At 38.9% G+C, this 14,249-nt stretch overlaps 1 protein-coding gene across 3 annotated transcripts; it reads left to right on the top strand.

Moving 5' to 3' along the window:
• The first annotated feature begins 980 nt into the window (after positions 1-980).
• On the top strand, positions 981-13,851 carry lamb3 (laminin subunit beta 3). 3 transcript variants are annotated; one of them, XM_008320980.3, is made up of 23 exons: positions 981-1,122; positions 3,710-3,759; positions 3,926-4,080; positions 5,264-5,378; positions 5,502-5,575; positions 5,700-5,891; positions 6,033-6,096; positions 6,180-6,364; positions 6,675-6,795; positions 7,068-7,256; positions 7,483-7,635; positions 7,748-7,941; positions 8,940-9,036; positions 9,135-9,495; positions 9,598-9,755; positions 9,860-10,071; positions 10,358-10,549; positions 10,640-10,784; positions 11,188-11,395; positions 11,510-11,651; positions 11,854-12,030; positions 12,449-12,602; positions 12,880-13,851. In XM_008320980.3, exons 2-23 carry the CDS (start codon positions 3,735-3,737, stop codon positions 13,017-13,019), a joined length of 3,453 nt encoding a protein of 1,150 aa, XP_008319202.1. In that variant the 5' UTR covers positions 981-1,122; positions 3,710-3,734; the 3' UTR covers positions 13,020-13,851. The 3 variants fall into 3 exon arrangements, with proteins under 3 accessions (XP_008319202.1, XP_008319201.1, XP_024916060.1); XM_008320979.3 differs by lacking the exon at positions 981-1,122 and adding an exon at positions 1,159-1,704; XM_025060292.1 differs by lacking the exon at positions 981-1,122 and adding an exon at positions 2,405-3,638.
• The last annotated feature ends 398 nt before the right edge of the window (positions 13,852-14,249 follow it).

Genomic DNA, 14,249 nt, shown 5'->3' with positions numbered 1-14,249 from the left:
ATTGTTGTATCATTGTTTATTTCACCCTGATACACTGCAGTTGTTATCATGAAAGTTGCACCTTCATTAAATAAGTTGCCAAATCCAGCATGAATGAGCTGGACTCCAGTTTCATCCTACCAATAAAAAGCATGCCATCTGGGTATCATGTTTTTTTGGACGCTCTAAATTGACCTTAGGCGAGAATGTCGGTTCTAGATTGTTTCTCCTGATGTGTGGCCCCGTGAGCTGGCACCCTGCCTTTTGTTTAGTGATGGTCTTGATTTGCTCCAGCTGCCTGTGGAATCCTCGACAGGATAAAGCACTGAGAAGAATCCTTTTAGGCTTGTCAGGGGTCGCCATAGTGATTTGGCATATCACACCAGATGCCCTTCCTGATGCAACCAAAATAGGGGTTGTGGGGAATCAAAGAGCACCATTTATAGCAGAATTGTTATTTTTTTAATATGTAAAAATATACTACTACTGTACAAATAACGTTTTATTTGTGGAAAATCCAAATTACGTAATTATTAATATTAAAAACTGAATCTCAGTCGTCCTGTCAGTCGTGGACCTTGCTGTACGTCTGACTGTTTGGTCAGGCTGGTCTGTGTTTACCTAAAGTTGAATCACCCACAAACACACACACAATGCTGGGCTTTGAGATGGTAATTTAAGTTTCGGTGAAATGAAAGTGAATTCCCCCAGTGTAACATATTTGGATTAGAGCAATGATAAAATGATTGATGGTGGAATTATTGGATATTATTCTGCCGATGTGTGAAAATGAGTTGAATTTTTCATCTGATTAAATTCACAAATTGGTTAAGGCAAGGTAATGCATCAGGGTTCTGCACAGGATCACCCTCCCCTTGGGGGTGCTGTTCTATCTACACCTTACAGTTGTTCCGGCGTCAGTTATGTAACAATGTCAGAGTTCATCCAGGTGGTAGGCACCTTACAGTTGTTCCGGCGTCAGTTACAGTGTCAGAGTTCATCCAGGTGGTAGATGGCAGCCAAATGCCTACCTGTAGCTCGTGCTTCAACTCAACAATCCGCGTTTCACCTCTTTTACCATCGGCTTTGCAGTTTTCAGTTTAAGCTGGGTGGATGAGTCCTGAAGCTGCCCGGCTCACAGCGGTAAGCATCTCTTCAAACTGTTCAAACCGCTGTCATGTTGTCCGTGGTTGGGAAAATAAGTAGGACATCAGGGTAACTCCTCTCTGTGTTATATATTAGACATATGCAGGAATATTATCAGAGAACCTTCAATAAATAATCATTTCAAACACAGCAACAGACCAGAAGTCACTGAGTTTTGATTCGCTGCCAGAATTGTTTGGTGACATATAATTTCCATTGACACGATTTTTCAGAACTTTAATTTCCGACAGTGAACGCCACAGCATCGGCTAAAAGCTTTAGCCTCACTCCCAGCAACAGCAGGAAGACACCCGGCAGTTAGCCTCGAACATGCAGAGCTATAGAGCTGAAACGGAGTCTGTAACTTCATTATAACAGTGGACACAGTAATGAGTAAAATGCCTTAAATGAGGCTATTTAAATCACCGGGCATTTTGAGGTGAGCCGCTTTCACTCGGAGGACAAAGTCCATAAACACAGGTGCCGTACTGCCTCCTCCCAACGGTCGTTGTGATGACTTCAATGGACTGAAAGAAAAAACAAAAACTGACAGAGATGTGTTCGGGTTTACAAATACCGGTACGTAGCCTCCTGTGGTCAACTCCAGGTTTATTTCAGTAAAAGTACAGGAGGCCACGAAGTAACAGACATTATTTTCGATTCGTAAATCATGTAACTGAATTTAATTTGTATAGCCCAATTACCAAAACACATTTTGTCTCAACTGACATTACCACTTTTATACCAATTACCAAAACACATTTTGTCTCAATTGACATTACCACTTTGACATTTAAAGAATGAAGAAGAAGAATTCGGTATTATTGTCCTAAGAATATTAAATATAAAACCCCTTTGAGGAAACAAATAATAAGGAATTTACTTAGAGCCAATATTATATTTTACAACTGTCAAATTACATCCAATTTAATATCACGCTGAGCAGGCATGGAGGGAAGTAAAATGCTCCCTTTACACTGGAATCAAAAGTGATAAATACAGGGGAGAAAGTAGAGGGAACGTACTGTCAAACAAACTGTTTAAATCCCAACAGTAAATTTGTGGGAACAGCTCTTCAGTAGTGTTATACAGTTATGATANTTACTGCAAACTATTCTCAAATTAAGTGATTTATCTTTTGTTTAGAAAAAATTCTTAAAATAAGCTCAAAAGGCTTACCTAAAATGTCTGAACACTGGACAGACACTCTTATATTAACGTAAATGGATGTCATTATTAGCTGTTGAATTGAGTATATTATTTTAGCCCGCATTCATTATTAGCTGTTGAATTGAGTATATTTTAGCCCGCATGAATTACCTTCCCTGTTGATAACATGTTGTACCTGGAGTTTTGATCTTCATATTTCAAAGTACATTTTTTATATTTCCTTCTTTTCTGAAGACTGTCAACCGAATATCCACCCAACTTTTTTTTATTGCTGTAAATCACCTCACACCCTGTGGCATTTTTCTCATTTCTCATGTCTCCCTTTTCATTTTCTTTTCTTTGATACATTTTGCAGAATACTTAAGATTTTACATGACACTTGGTCGAAACAACTGCCCATAAAAACCATAAAGCCAAAACGAATATAAAAAACATAGATACAAAAATGGAGTCCTTTAGAAAGTTTGGAAACAGACGGTTTACACTAAGGACATGACAGTACGTGTTCCCCTGAGTCAGTGGACACACCCTATACCTACGTGTTGTGTCTCAATGGTGAAAAAACATCCTGTGAATTCATTGAGCCCTCGGGCTACTTTTTTGGTAGAGGTGTTACAAAGGGCAGCTAAATGAAGACATGCACACTTCACTTTGTTTGGGTGTTTTTTGTCAGCCTTGGGATCATTAGCTTAGCTAAACCTGCTAACATCAGAAGTATAATGATGACAGTTTTCTAGATTTACAAATAAACATCTAGCTCCATTGGACACACATGGCTGAGGCTGTGGCCATGTGATGAGATTGGAGTTGACCTCACCATCACCCCCAAGACTGCTGGGAATTGAACTTGAAAAAAGAAATCAGACGTGTTTTTTTTTGTTTTTTTAAGTCAAGTCCATTTTATTTGTAAAACCCAAATTCATAAACACATTTGCCTCGATGGGCTTTACAGTTTTAGAATTAGCATTAAAACTGTAATGTACATACAGGTAATATTATATAGACTTCACATTTACAAAATAAAATACAGCAGTGTAAGTTTCACAAATATTATTTAAAAAATAATTTAATCAACCAAGCCTTTGGAAACAGTGTGAAGAAGAAGAAAAAACCCTGAGAAGATGAAGGATGAATAATTTTTTCAGTTTGCAACAATTAGGTGTCTCCATCTATCGGTGTAATTGTTGATTCATAGTGAACAGGGTGCGGTGTTGAAGGGTGTGACTCTGACACACACTGTGTCATATACTGTAGAGGTGAGACAGTGTCTATAAAGCAGAAGGCAAGTCCAAACGTACGTTTAAACACTGCACATACCTGCAGTCATAGGAGGCAGCTGTCTGGTGAGTTTGCGATAAGAAATATCTTTAAGAAGCTGTTGGCTGACTTTTCTGATCATGTTTTTGTTTTTCAGCGTCCCCTACCAGAGGAAAAAAACCATGTGGGCACTTTTACTTTTGAGTGGTAAGACTTCACCTCTTTATCAGTTGTTGTTATTGCTGGTTCACTTTCCTTTCAGTTTCTGTAAATCACTGTTACTTAACAGTTCATTTTGTTAATGATTTGAAAAATAGTTTTGTACGTGTTGTATTTGTTAAAGTATTGCTGTCTGTCCGTTTCTTCCTTGCAGCAGTAGCTACACTATCACAGGCCCAGACTGACTGCTCTCGAGGGGCCTGTTACCCACCCAGCCAAGACCTTCTCGTGGGTAGATCCCACCAACTTCATGCCTCTTCTACCTGTGGCCTTACAGGCTCTGAGGTCTACTGCACTTTATATCGCCAGGTAAGAGCATGTTCAAATATTAAGGTTATTTTAAAATATGTATCCATAAAACTTAAAAGGTTTTTTTTTAAATGATCTATTAAAAGTTGTTTTTATTCATCAAAGAGAGCAAGATTTTTATTTCGCATGTTTGTAGGCCAGCTAATGGATGACTGTGAATAGCATGTTCAGGCAGCAATAACAGTTTGGCTCTCATAGAGAGCTGGTTTGAGAGGTATTTAAAAAGACACTTGAGACTTGAAGATTGTACTTGATGGTTGTCTGAATCATCACCTCTGTGCCAACAGGCTATTTAACGTGAGTCCTGGGCAGTGGATGATAAAGTGTGCCATCCCTAGTATTTCAGATTTTTATAGCAGTAATTGAATAATGAAGTTTTTTTCCCACTGGTGTATGGTTGTTGTGTGTTATGATGTATGGTTTAGAGACAGTGGCTCTGCCGAAGGCAGAGATGAAGATGCTGAGATTATTTTTTTTTAATTTGTAGTGTTATATATTGTTGTGTTTTTTGATGCACTTTGTGGACATACTCATACGTGCTTGTGGACAGTCTGCCCAAACAGCACTGGAGCACAGACAGAACATTGTTCGAGGTAATGTTCTGTCAGTGTTCATAAAGGCTGTTGATTAACGCCTCGGGGGTTGAATACTTGTCTTAGGTGTGGACTTGAAACCTGAGCTGCATCTTCACCAGACAGTGACTGAACCTGACATGTTAAAACACACCGTTACACCTAGCCAACATTATATTTCAATGGTACACTGAGTGCAGCGGTTACTATACAGTTTGGTAAGTCCAGCCTATTGGCAGTGGCTCCCTGATGGCTCCAAATGAAATATCTCAGAATATGGCCACTAGCTGAAGTGTAGAAAATTGGTTATTTGTTATTGATATCAAGTCAGTTTTACAGTGTAGCGCAATATCACAAAATATACATTTTGCTGCAATGGACTTAACAGTTTTTGCAATAAATTAGAATCAAGAATACTTCTTGAAAAAACTTTATATATTATATTGATTTAAATAAAAACAAACCAAAATAGTTCACACACTGAGCTAGCATGTGGACACACACATTATTATCCACACTCAATTAATTCCAATCTAGCATGTGGACACACACATTATTATCAACCACACTCAATTATTTCCAATTCATATATTGCTTCTTTTGATTCTTAGGGAAGCATGAAGTGCTGTCCATGTGACTCAAGAGACCCAAATGGTCCTCTGGCACACACTGTCCAGGAGGTACTGTCTAATGCTGGACCTGGAAGATGGTGGCAGTCCAAGAAAGGTGGGTGTAGTAGAGAGAGAAATAAAACTTAATGATAAGAATTGGCAAAAGAACAAATACGAACTATATGTTAAATATTAATTCAGTCAGTCAACATGAATGGATCTTCTTGTTTTCCTATAGAGCTGAATCCTGTCAGCCTCCAGTTGGATCTCAACAGCCTGTTCCAGCTTGACAACCTGGTTCTTCGCTTCAAGGTTTTGTATAATACTCTGCCAGACTCTTTATGTGTAAAACACAGAAGACTGGGGCAGCAAAAAAGAAAGAACCGTATTTATTGTTAATGTAACCATTTCAATATTTCTTTCCTTTTACACACAGGGTCCTCGACCCAGTGCTTTGATTATAGAAAGGAGTCTGGATAATGGCACAACATGGAAGCCTGCCCTCTACCTGGCCACGGACTGTCAGAGCAGTTTTCCTGACGTGTCCACAACAACACCTCTAACTACAGATAAGACTTATTGCCATGCACTGCCCCCCACTGGATTGGACCCCTATAAAGACCACACAGTAAGAATCTGCAGTGTAATAAAAAAAAAAAGCTGTTTAAGACCTTTTTTAACTTGTGTTAAATTTGTGTAACGTTGGAGTGCAATTATTTTATAAATGTGATTCTGGATGTCAAACCAATAACTTCCTCTTTCCTTCCAGATAGAGTTCAGCCCTTTGCGTCAGTACACTTATGTTTCAGCTCCAAACAGCCAGAAAATTGAAGGTGATTATTTTTTTATGTTTTTAATGTTGCAGAAAAAAATTTCAAAATGTTGTGGTTTTCTGATTTTGTTGCATCATTGACAGATGTTTCTGGATTAACTGGGCTGAGGGTACAGCTAGTCAAACTTGGGAATCCCCCACACCTACCAGGCAGAACTCTAAGTAGGTTTTATGCCCTGAAAGAGATGAGTGTGATGGGAAGCTGTATGTGTCATGGACATGCCAACCGCTGTCTGCAGGACACGTCAGACAGACAACCATCTGTACAGGTAAGAATGAAGAGCTGTTTAAAGGAAAAGTGATAGATAGAGAGGTGACGCAGGGCATTTCCTAACAGGACAGCAATATATTACTGTACATGTGTCTGTATATATGTATAACTGTATATGTTTTTTAGCTGTGTTGATAAAAATCATCAAATTTTAGAACCCATTTTTACCTGCGAGTTTGAGAGCTGTTTAATTCCTACTACTTCCTCCTACTACAGTAGTCTCAACAGTACCTCAGGATAACAAGAGTTGATTTGCTTCACTCTAATCACACATCTGCTCAACCAAGCATTCCCATGTCTCCTGGCAGGTGTATCCTCAGTGTGACTGCCAGCACAACACAGCAGGTGTCAACTGTGAGCGCTGTGATGATCTCTACAATGATCTGCCCTGGAAACCTGCCGAGGAGGGACATACTCACGCCTGCAAACGTAAGAGATCACTTACAGCACATACGGGAATAGTTATGTTTTTAGCATTATTATAAAAATTGCTCAAAAATGTACTTTCAACATACAACCTGCAGGTTCTAGAAAACTAAAATATTTACTTTATCAAATACTTTGATCATGTTTTTTTCCAGAGAGTATAGAAATCACATAAATGTTCTGTTGAATATTGAAGCTTCATCAAAAATATTAAAAAGTCTTTGAACACAAGATTTCTTTTTTTTTTTGCTAATTGCCATAAATCCTCTTCTCAGGCTGTGAGTGCAACAACCATGCCGAGCGCTGTCATTTTGATCAGGCTGTGTATGAGGCCAGTGGTCGGAAAAGTGGAGGCGTGTGTGACAGTTGTCAGCACTTCACAACAGGACCTAAGTGTGACCAGTGTGCAGCAGGATACCAGCCCAACCCCTGGAGCAGAATGGACCGTCCTGATGCCTGCATCCGTAGGTTGCTCCTCAGTAAAATAACAAAGTATTTACAACAATATGTCATAGCATAGAAAGACTGGTACAAGTCTTTGGTCCATTTTTGTAACATTTTTTGTACAAACAGTATTATGATACTAGTGATGTGCGACCATCCCTCTTTAACAACCATTGTTATTTCTTTCTTTTTTTATTATTGTCTTGTACTGTAATTTACAATGGTTGTTTTGCCATATTTTTTCAGGATGTCCCTGTAGTGCTGAGGGCTCGGTGAATGGCAAGTGTGAGGACAGCACAGGTTCATGTCAGTGTAAAGTAAATGTGGAAGGACGTCATTGTGACCGCTGTAAAAGGGGCTTCTATGGTCTGAGTGAATCCAACCCTCAGGGCTGCACCAGTAAGTCCACACTCATCGATTGCTCCCTGGTTTTCCTTTACTAGTTTTGTTGCAATGTATTTAGAAGTACTTAAAATTGATTGGATGTTGTGTCGTTCTTTCACCTGTTTAGAATGTTCCTGTTCTCCAGACGGCTCTCTGTCAGACGTCTGTGACCAACTGACCGGCCAGTGTCGCTGTCGTTCCCACTTTCACGGCCAAAACTGTGAAGTGTGTTCAAACGGCTACTGGAAGCCGTCTGGGTCGAGTCAGTGTAAACCCTGTGGCTGTGACTCAACCAGGTCGTACAGTGACACATGTGATCAGGTATGAACGTTCAGATGGGGTTAAATACAAACAGGCTGTGAAGTAGTACTAAATTAGAACTTAGAAATTTATTTTGTCTGCAACAGTAAAAGCTTATTGACATTCTCTAATATATCATATGTATATATATAAATATTAAGTATAATACTTGACCAAACAATTCATACATCAAGAAAACAAATTATGTCTGTTTAGTCATTAACATGTTACTAATGAACTGTGATTGTTATGAATCATCAACCTTCAAAAGGCTTCGTTTAGAGTGGTTGGATGTTGCCTGTATAAACATGACATCCACGTACAGTGACACATGTGATCAGGTATGAACGTTCAGATGGGGTTAAATACAAACAGGCTGTGAAGTAGTACTAAATTAGAACTTAGGAAATGTATTGCTTGAAATCAGTAAAAGCTTATTGACATTCTCTAATATATCATATGTATATATATAAATATTAAGTATAATACTTGACCAAACAATTCATACATCAAGAAAACAAATTATGTCTGTTTAGTCATTAACATGTTACTAATGAACTGTGATTGTTATGAATCATCAACCTTCAAAAGGCTTCGTTTAGAGTGGTTGGATGTTGCCTGTATAAACATGACATCCACAAAAAAAAAAAAACTGACCATATATGTACAGGTAACTTTAACCCACCAACAGACATAAGACGAGCTTAGTTTGCTATGGAGCCGCTCTCTCTATGCGACTTAAACAACCGAGCGATGCGCCCTCTGCTGGCATGTTTGAGCACTGCGTCAAATGGAGGCCAAAACGTTGTAAGCTGATTAAAATGATAATATTAAAAAAATGTATTTCTTTGGTGAATTGGTGTAAATCAAAGCGTCTTTACAGAAACCTTGTTGAAAGCAGAAACAACTACTGAAATAATAAATCAGAGTTGTAACTGTTTGTATATGTTATTCTTTCTAAAATGACTTACTACAGTGTTTGATAGTGGGGAATAATAAACTCCTTCTGTTTTCCCTAGGTCACGGGTCAGTGTCGATGCCGACCAGGCTTTGGAGGCCTCACATGTACAGAGTGTCCAGAAAACACATACGGAGACCCTGATGTTGGCTGCAAATGTGAGTTAGACATCGAATGAATAACATTCACTATATAATATAACATAATATTTCTCTTTTATTTGTTCTAACACTATTTTAATGGTTTGTGTCTGTAGCATGTCGGTGTGACAGAGAAGGAACTCTCGCTGAGGTTTGTGACAAGCAGACAGGAGCTTGTTTGTGTCGACCGGGTGTCACAGGGACTCGCTGTGACAGCTGCCGAAGAGGACACTGTGACCTCTTTCCAGTCTGTGAGAAATGTCCCTCCTGCTTTTTCACCCTGGATCAACAAAGAGAGAACATCAGCTTGGCTCTAGGAATACTCACCTCCAACCTCCTGCCTTCACGTCCATCTGACTTTGGGCCCAAAATCTTATCTCTGGAGATCAAAGCAAGAAGGATTCAGAATTTTATCAATCTTCCACCAAGTATCAGTCAACAGATTGAAGAGGCTCTTTCTACTCTTCATGAGCTCGGGTGAGAGAAAGTTGGGTTCAAATTTCTTAAAGTGTTCACCATCCATTGTACACTGTGATGGAGGCAATTTCTAACACTTTATTTATTTTTTTTGCTCTTCAGGGATCATGTAGAACGGGTTGATGATAGTCTTTCACCTTTTACCTACACTAATTTTGGCAAAGATGTGGACAAGCTGCAAAGTCTGCTGGACAGCCTCACCAAATTTTACAACGTACAAGTAGATACCAAGACCAACATCACTGATCCCAGCGTTGTAGGTCAGAACCACAGACACATCTAAGCATCGGGGGTTTTGGGTGCACAGATTATTTCAGTCCAGTTTTTTTTTAAATGTCTCACATGTTCTTTTCTGTCTCTTTAGGAGGTTTTTCTGAAATTAAGAACAACTACGATCGGTCAACAAATGCATCCAAGACAGTTGACGAAAGTGACGACACAGTGAAAAGTTCAGCTGAAAACAGACAAGACGTAAATAATCTTACAAACAAGTTTCAACCAGCTAACACAGAGGATCTGAACCGACTGAACCAACACATCGGCACCCAGCCAGACCTCACTCCTGTTGCCAAAAAGGTGAAACTGCTCTTACTCGATGATGTCATTTTTAAGTTAGGGATTTACTTCAGGTTTCTGTGATTTACAATTAATTTCATCGTCCCTACTGCACTGGGAATTGTTCTCCTTCTATTACCTCCCACCAGCCACTCACTTTCCTATCAAACTATTTGAATTTAAACTTTGGGTGAAAATCATTGTTTTGACAGTTTTGTTGTTAGTGTTTTAGTCCACCAGATAATTGTTGATACTGAGCGGGATTTTTTCTTTTTTAGTCAACATATTTATCTTTGTTTCCTTATAGATTTGTGCCAGTGACCGCACAGAGCCCTGCACTCCACTCAAGTGTGATGGAACTGACTTGTGTCGCTATTGTAGAAGAGGGGAAAAGTGCGATGGAGCTGTTCCTTTGAGCAACAAGGCAGAGGCTGATTCCAGAAATGTCAAAGATCAACTAGACAGGCTAAATAAAAAGATCATAGAAGCTGAAGAAAAGGTACACACATTTACCTGGCATCATAGTCACATCACACACTTGTTCTGTTGATTCCTGATACAGGTGATTAATCTCTTCTACTCCTCACAGCTCCAGGAAGCACAGGAGACAACCAATCAAGTTAGAGTGTCCACAGAGAAGCTGTCAAATAAGACGAAGAAAACCAGGGATAAGATAGAACAGGAACTTAAAAATGCAGAAGACATTAAAAAACAGTTCATAGACTTCCTGTCAGGTGAGGATTGTATTACACGTCAAGCACTGTTCATTCTGCTGCTAACTGTCGATCTAGTGCAGGACTGTTGGACATCAAGCTAAAGGATATGTACTCTTAAAACACATCACAAATCCATCACTAGGACACTAGTAAAACAAAGTAATGCCAACTACTTAATTCTCTTCAGTTCATCAATACGATTGAATTACTGTCAGTCTAACTGTTTAGTGTAAATACTTTGTCAGTAGCCTTCAATGTGAACAAGTTATTAGAGTTTATTGATAACAAATAAAAAGCATTTATAACATGACAGCACCATCAGGTCCAACTGTTTATCAGCTGCAGGAACCTGGAAGGTGCAGAAGGTAAGAGAAGAGAATCCAACAAAAATTCAGCAAATTTTTCATTTGTGTTTGTGCAGATCCATCCTTAAACCTGAGCAAGATTCAAAGTGTCAGCGACAAGATTTTAAAGATTAATCTGCCTCTCACCCTGGCTCCTCTGAAAACTAAGCTGGAAGAGATGAAGAACCTTGCGGCTAGTTTGCCAGACAGCAGAGCAGTGTTGAAGGAGGCAGAGTCACAGCTAGAGGCCGCTAGAAACATGTTAAAAGAGGCTGAGGCTGCCAGGTACTTTCAGTATTTATTTATTTATTTATTTATTTTGCAGTAGTGCTCTATACAGTATTTTTTTTTAAATATCTACATATCCTTAACATCACACATTTCATTTGCTACTCACAGGGACACCGCAATAGGAGTTAAGGCTGATGTCGACGGTCTCCTGTCAGGTTTCAGCTCAACAGAGAACTCCCTTTCTGACCTTGAGGACAGACTTCAGAACAGTATGGATCTTATAGACAACCTGAAAGTCAACCTTACACAGGTAGGACGCCAGAATTGAATATAACCAGTGGCGTGGCTGATAATTCTTTGTAGTAACGATGAATGCAATTACAAATAGGGATGTAATAGTGACAGTGTTTCAGTGTGTCTTCTGAAAACTTCGATTCGATGCCAAACAATAATGACAGAAATATAGCATCATTATTTTTGTTTTATTTTGAAGTGTGATTTTCTTTATACAGGTCAGAGACAAGCTGACCCCTGCAGAGAAAGCACTAGAGGATGCATCCACACTAGTGAAACCCATGAAACCTCAACTGGAAAAAGTAAAGGACCTGCTTTTAAACGCAGAGCAACAGGCTGAGGATGCACTAGAAACTGCAGCTAATGCTACAGACGAAGCAGATGCTGCTAATGAGGTAAGACAGTTACCATAGCTCTTCTGTCAACTTCCTCAGTCTGGGATGAATTAAGGACTTCTTAATCCTAACCTTAAACTAAGATTTTGATTATTGTACCAATATTAGGACAGATATTGCAAGTTGATGGCTATTTTAGGGCTAGTTCAGTAGATTATATTGAAGGTGGGAGTTACTGTGGACCCTGTGGACTAGGCCACACACACACACACACACACACACACACACAGACACTGCTTAAGGTAGAGCAAGGCAGACATGATGAAGGTAAGGAAGGTTTATATTTAAAAATAGTTAAGAAAGTAGTAAGTCAATAAATATTTTTTAGAGAATGTTTGAAAAAAGTGAAGCAAATAATAAAAAATCTCAATTAAAAGTTCAGATTAAAACTGTTTTGCATTAATGTTTCTGTGTTTAGGACCTCTTGTCCCTGGAAGACTTGCTAGACCGACTTAAAGACAAGCCTTCAACCGGTGGGGACATGGGTTTGGTGGGAGAACGACTGGCAAAGCTGCAGCAGGATGCTGGAGCGCTGGCCAACACCACTGCCAACATGATGGATGCTATAAATGGTATTTCAGTCATTCTTAATCATTCAGAGAATTCTTAATGTTTTCTCAGCAAACAAAACACATCTGAGTAGTCAGGCAGAAATCCAACAACAACAACAATTCACTGCATGTGAGACAGAATTACCGGTATGGAAACATGTCACATATCAGAAACTCAAAATAATATCCCCAGAATTTCTTTGTATCCCAAAAGGCTCATTCGGATTGAGATGTTTTTGTGTCAATGATAAGATGATAATAAGGCAGTATTTTCACTTTGACACTAATTTGTTCACAGGTAAAGCAGATTCTCTGAGGCAACTCCAGGACCAGATCATCCACAAGTCCAAAGGACTGGAAGGACTTGATAATAAACTCAAAGATATTTTGTCTAAACTTCAAAAGAAAGGCATGGACCTGAGCACTTGTCGAGGCTGAGGCCTCACACCCTTAAGCAGCTGCTGTTACTACAACAAGCACCTTGCATTATTTATAGACCCCGCTGTCACACACATGCTCCTCCCTAGCACTGTAACACTGGCCTTGAGTGTTTTCTCATCTGTGATTTTGTACGTCATATATAAATCTTTTAGGGAGAGATTGGGGAGTTTTAAGTATGTGTTTTTACTAACAAAAAATGTCTGAGTACCTTATTTATGGGATAAGATTGCATTGGATTTGTACTAGGTACTGATGTAGATTTATCCCAAGTCATTCTTAGAGAGTTTTTCATTTCATTAATCTATGTTATCTCAAGACTCACTTTTATTAGCAGCTCAAGTTTGTCAGTATTCTATACCCCACACCAAAGTCTAGAGAAAAAGTAATAATCAAAGTTTATAACTCATGTGGATGCAAAATCAGCTGGCCGTCTGCTGCCTCTCACTGAATTGGTGAAGGTAAATCTCTGAACATTTAAATGACTTACTGATGAAGGCCGCAAAGGACTAGAAACTCTATGACGAGGTTACATTATTGTCAGGTGGACATAATGTGTTGTTCTGTGTTTCACCACTGAATGGACCCTTACCACGCAGTGCAGGATAGAAGCTGTATTTGTACTTGTATAGTAATACAGTAACAAAGGCAACGTCAACCAGTGGTTCTAACCTTTTTTGGCAGCTCTGCCAGAACAAACACTTAAATTAGCCTTTCACTTTACAGTGAACATTTCAACACACTGTATTTTTGTCCTTGTTGTTGTCAGTGTTGTATCTATTATTTTTTAGTTGATGTACAAGTCCTGTAATAAATGCATGTTTGCACTTTGTGTCGGTGCTGTTCATTTTGACAGATGAGATTCTTTTACTTTGTTATGACATTAGTTACCTGTATGTATTAGATGAAAGGACAAATACAAAAGAGATTTATTATTTATTCATAAGTTTCATCAGAAGCAGGGGACGTCAGTGGATATAAGAGGAAACCAAAGAGATTTATCTCAATATATCCATCTATCTTCTGCCACTTATCCAAGGCTGAGGCAGCAGAGAAACACAGACGTCTCTCTCCTTAACCACTTTGTTTATGACTTTCAGTATCACTTTGAAGAATTCCTCCAGTATGGCCTATCATGCTTTTTCAAAGTCCACAGTGACACGATACAATTCATATTTTCTGTTTATATATTTTATTCACATTTATTTCACTACATTTTATTTCCTGCTA

Source organism: Cynoglossus semilaevis, chromosome 11 (assembly GCF_000523025.1).
Source record: "Cynoglossus semilaevis isolate Cse_v1.0 chromosome 11, Cse_v1.0, whole genome shotgun sequence".
Classification (NCBI taxonomy): domain Eukaryota; kingdom Metazoa; phylum Chordata; class Actinopteri; order Pleuronectiformes; family Cynoglossidae; genus Cynoglossus; species Cynoglossus semilaevis.
The sequence above is the reverse complement of the archived record's forward strand: the minus strand, read 5'-3'. Positions and strand labels throughout refer to the sequence as shown.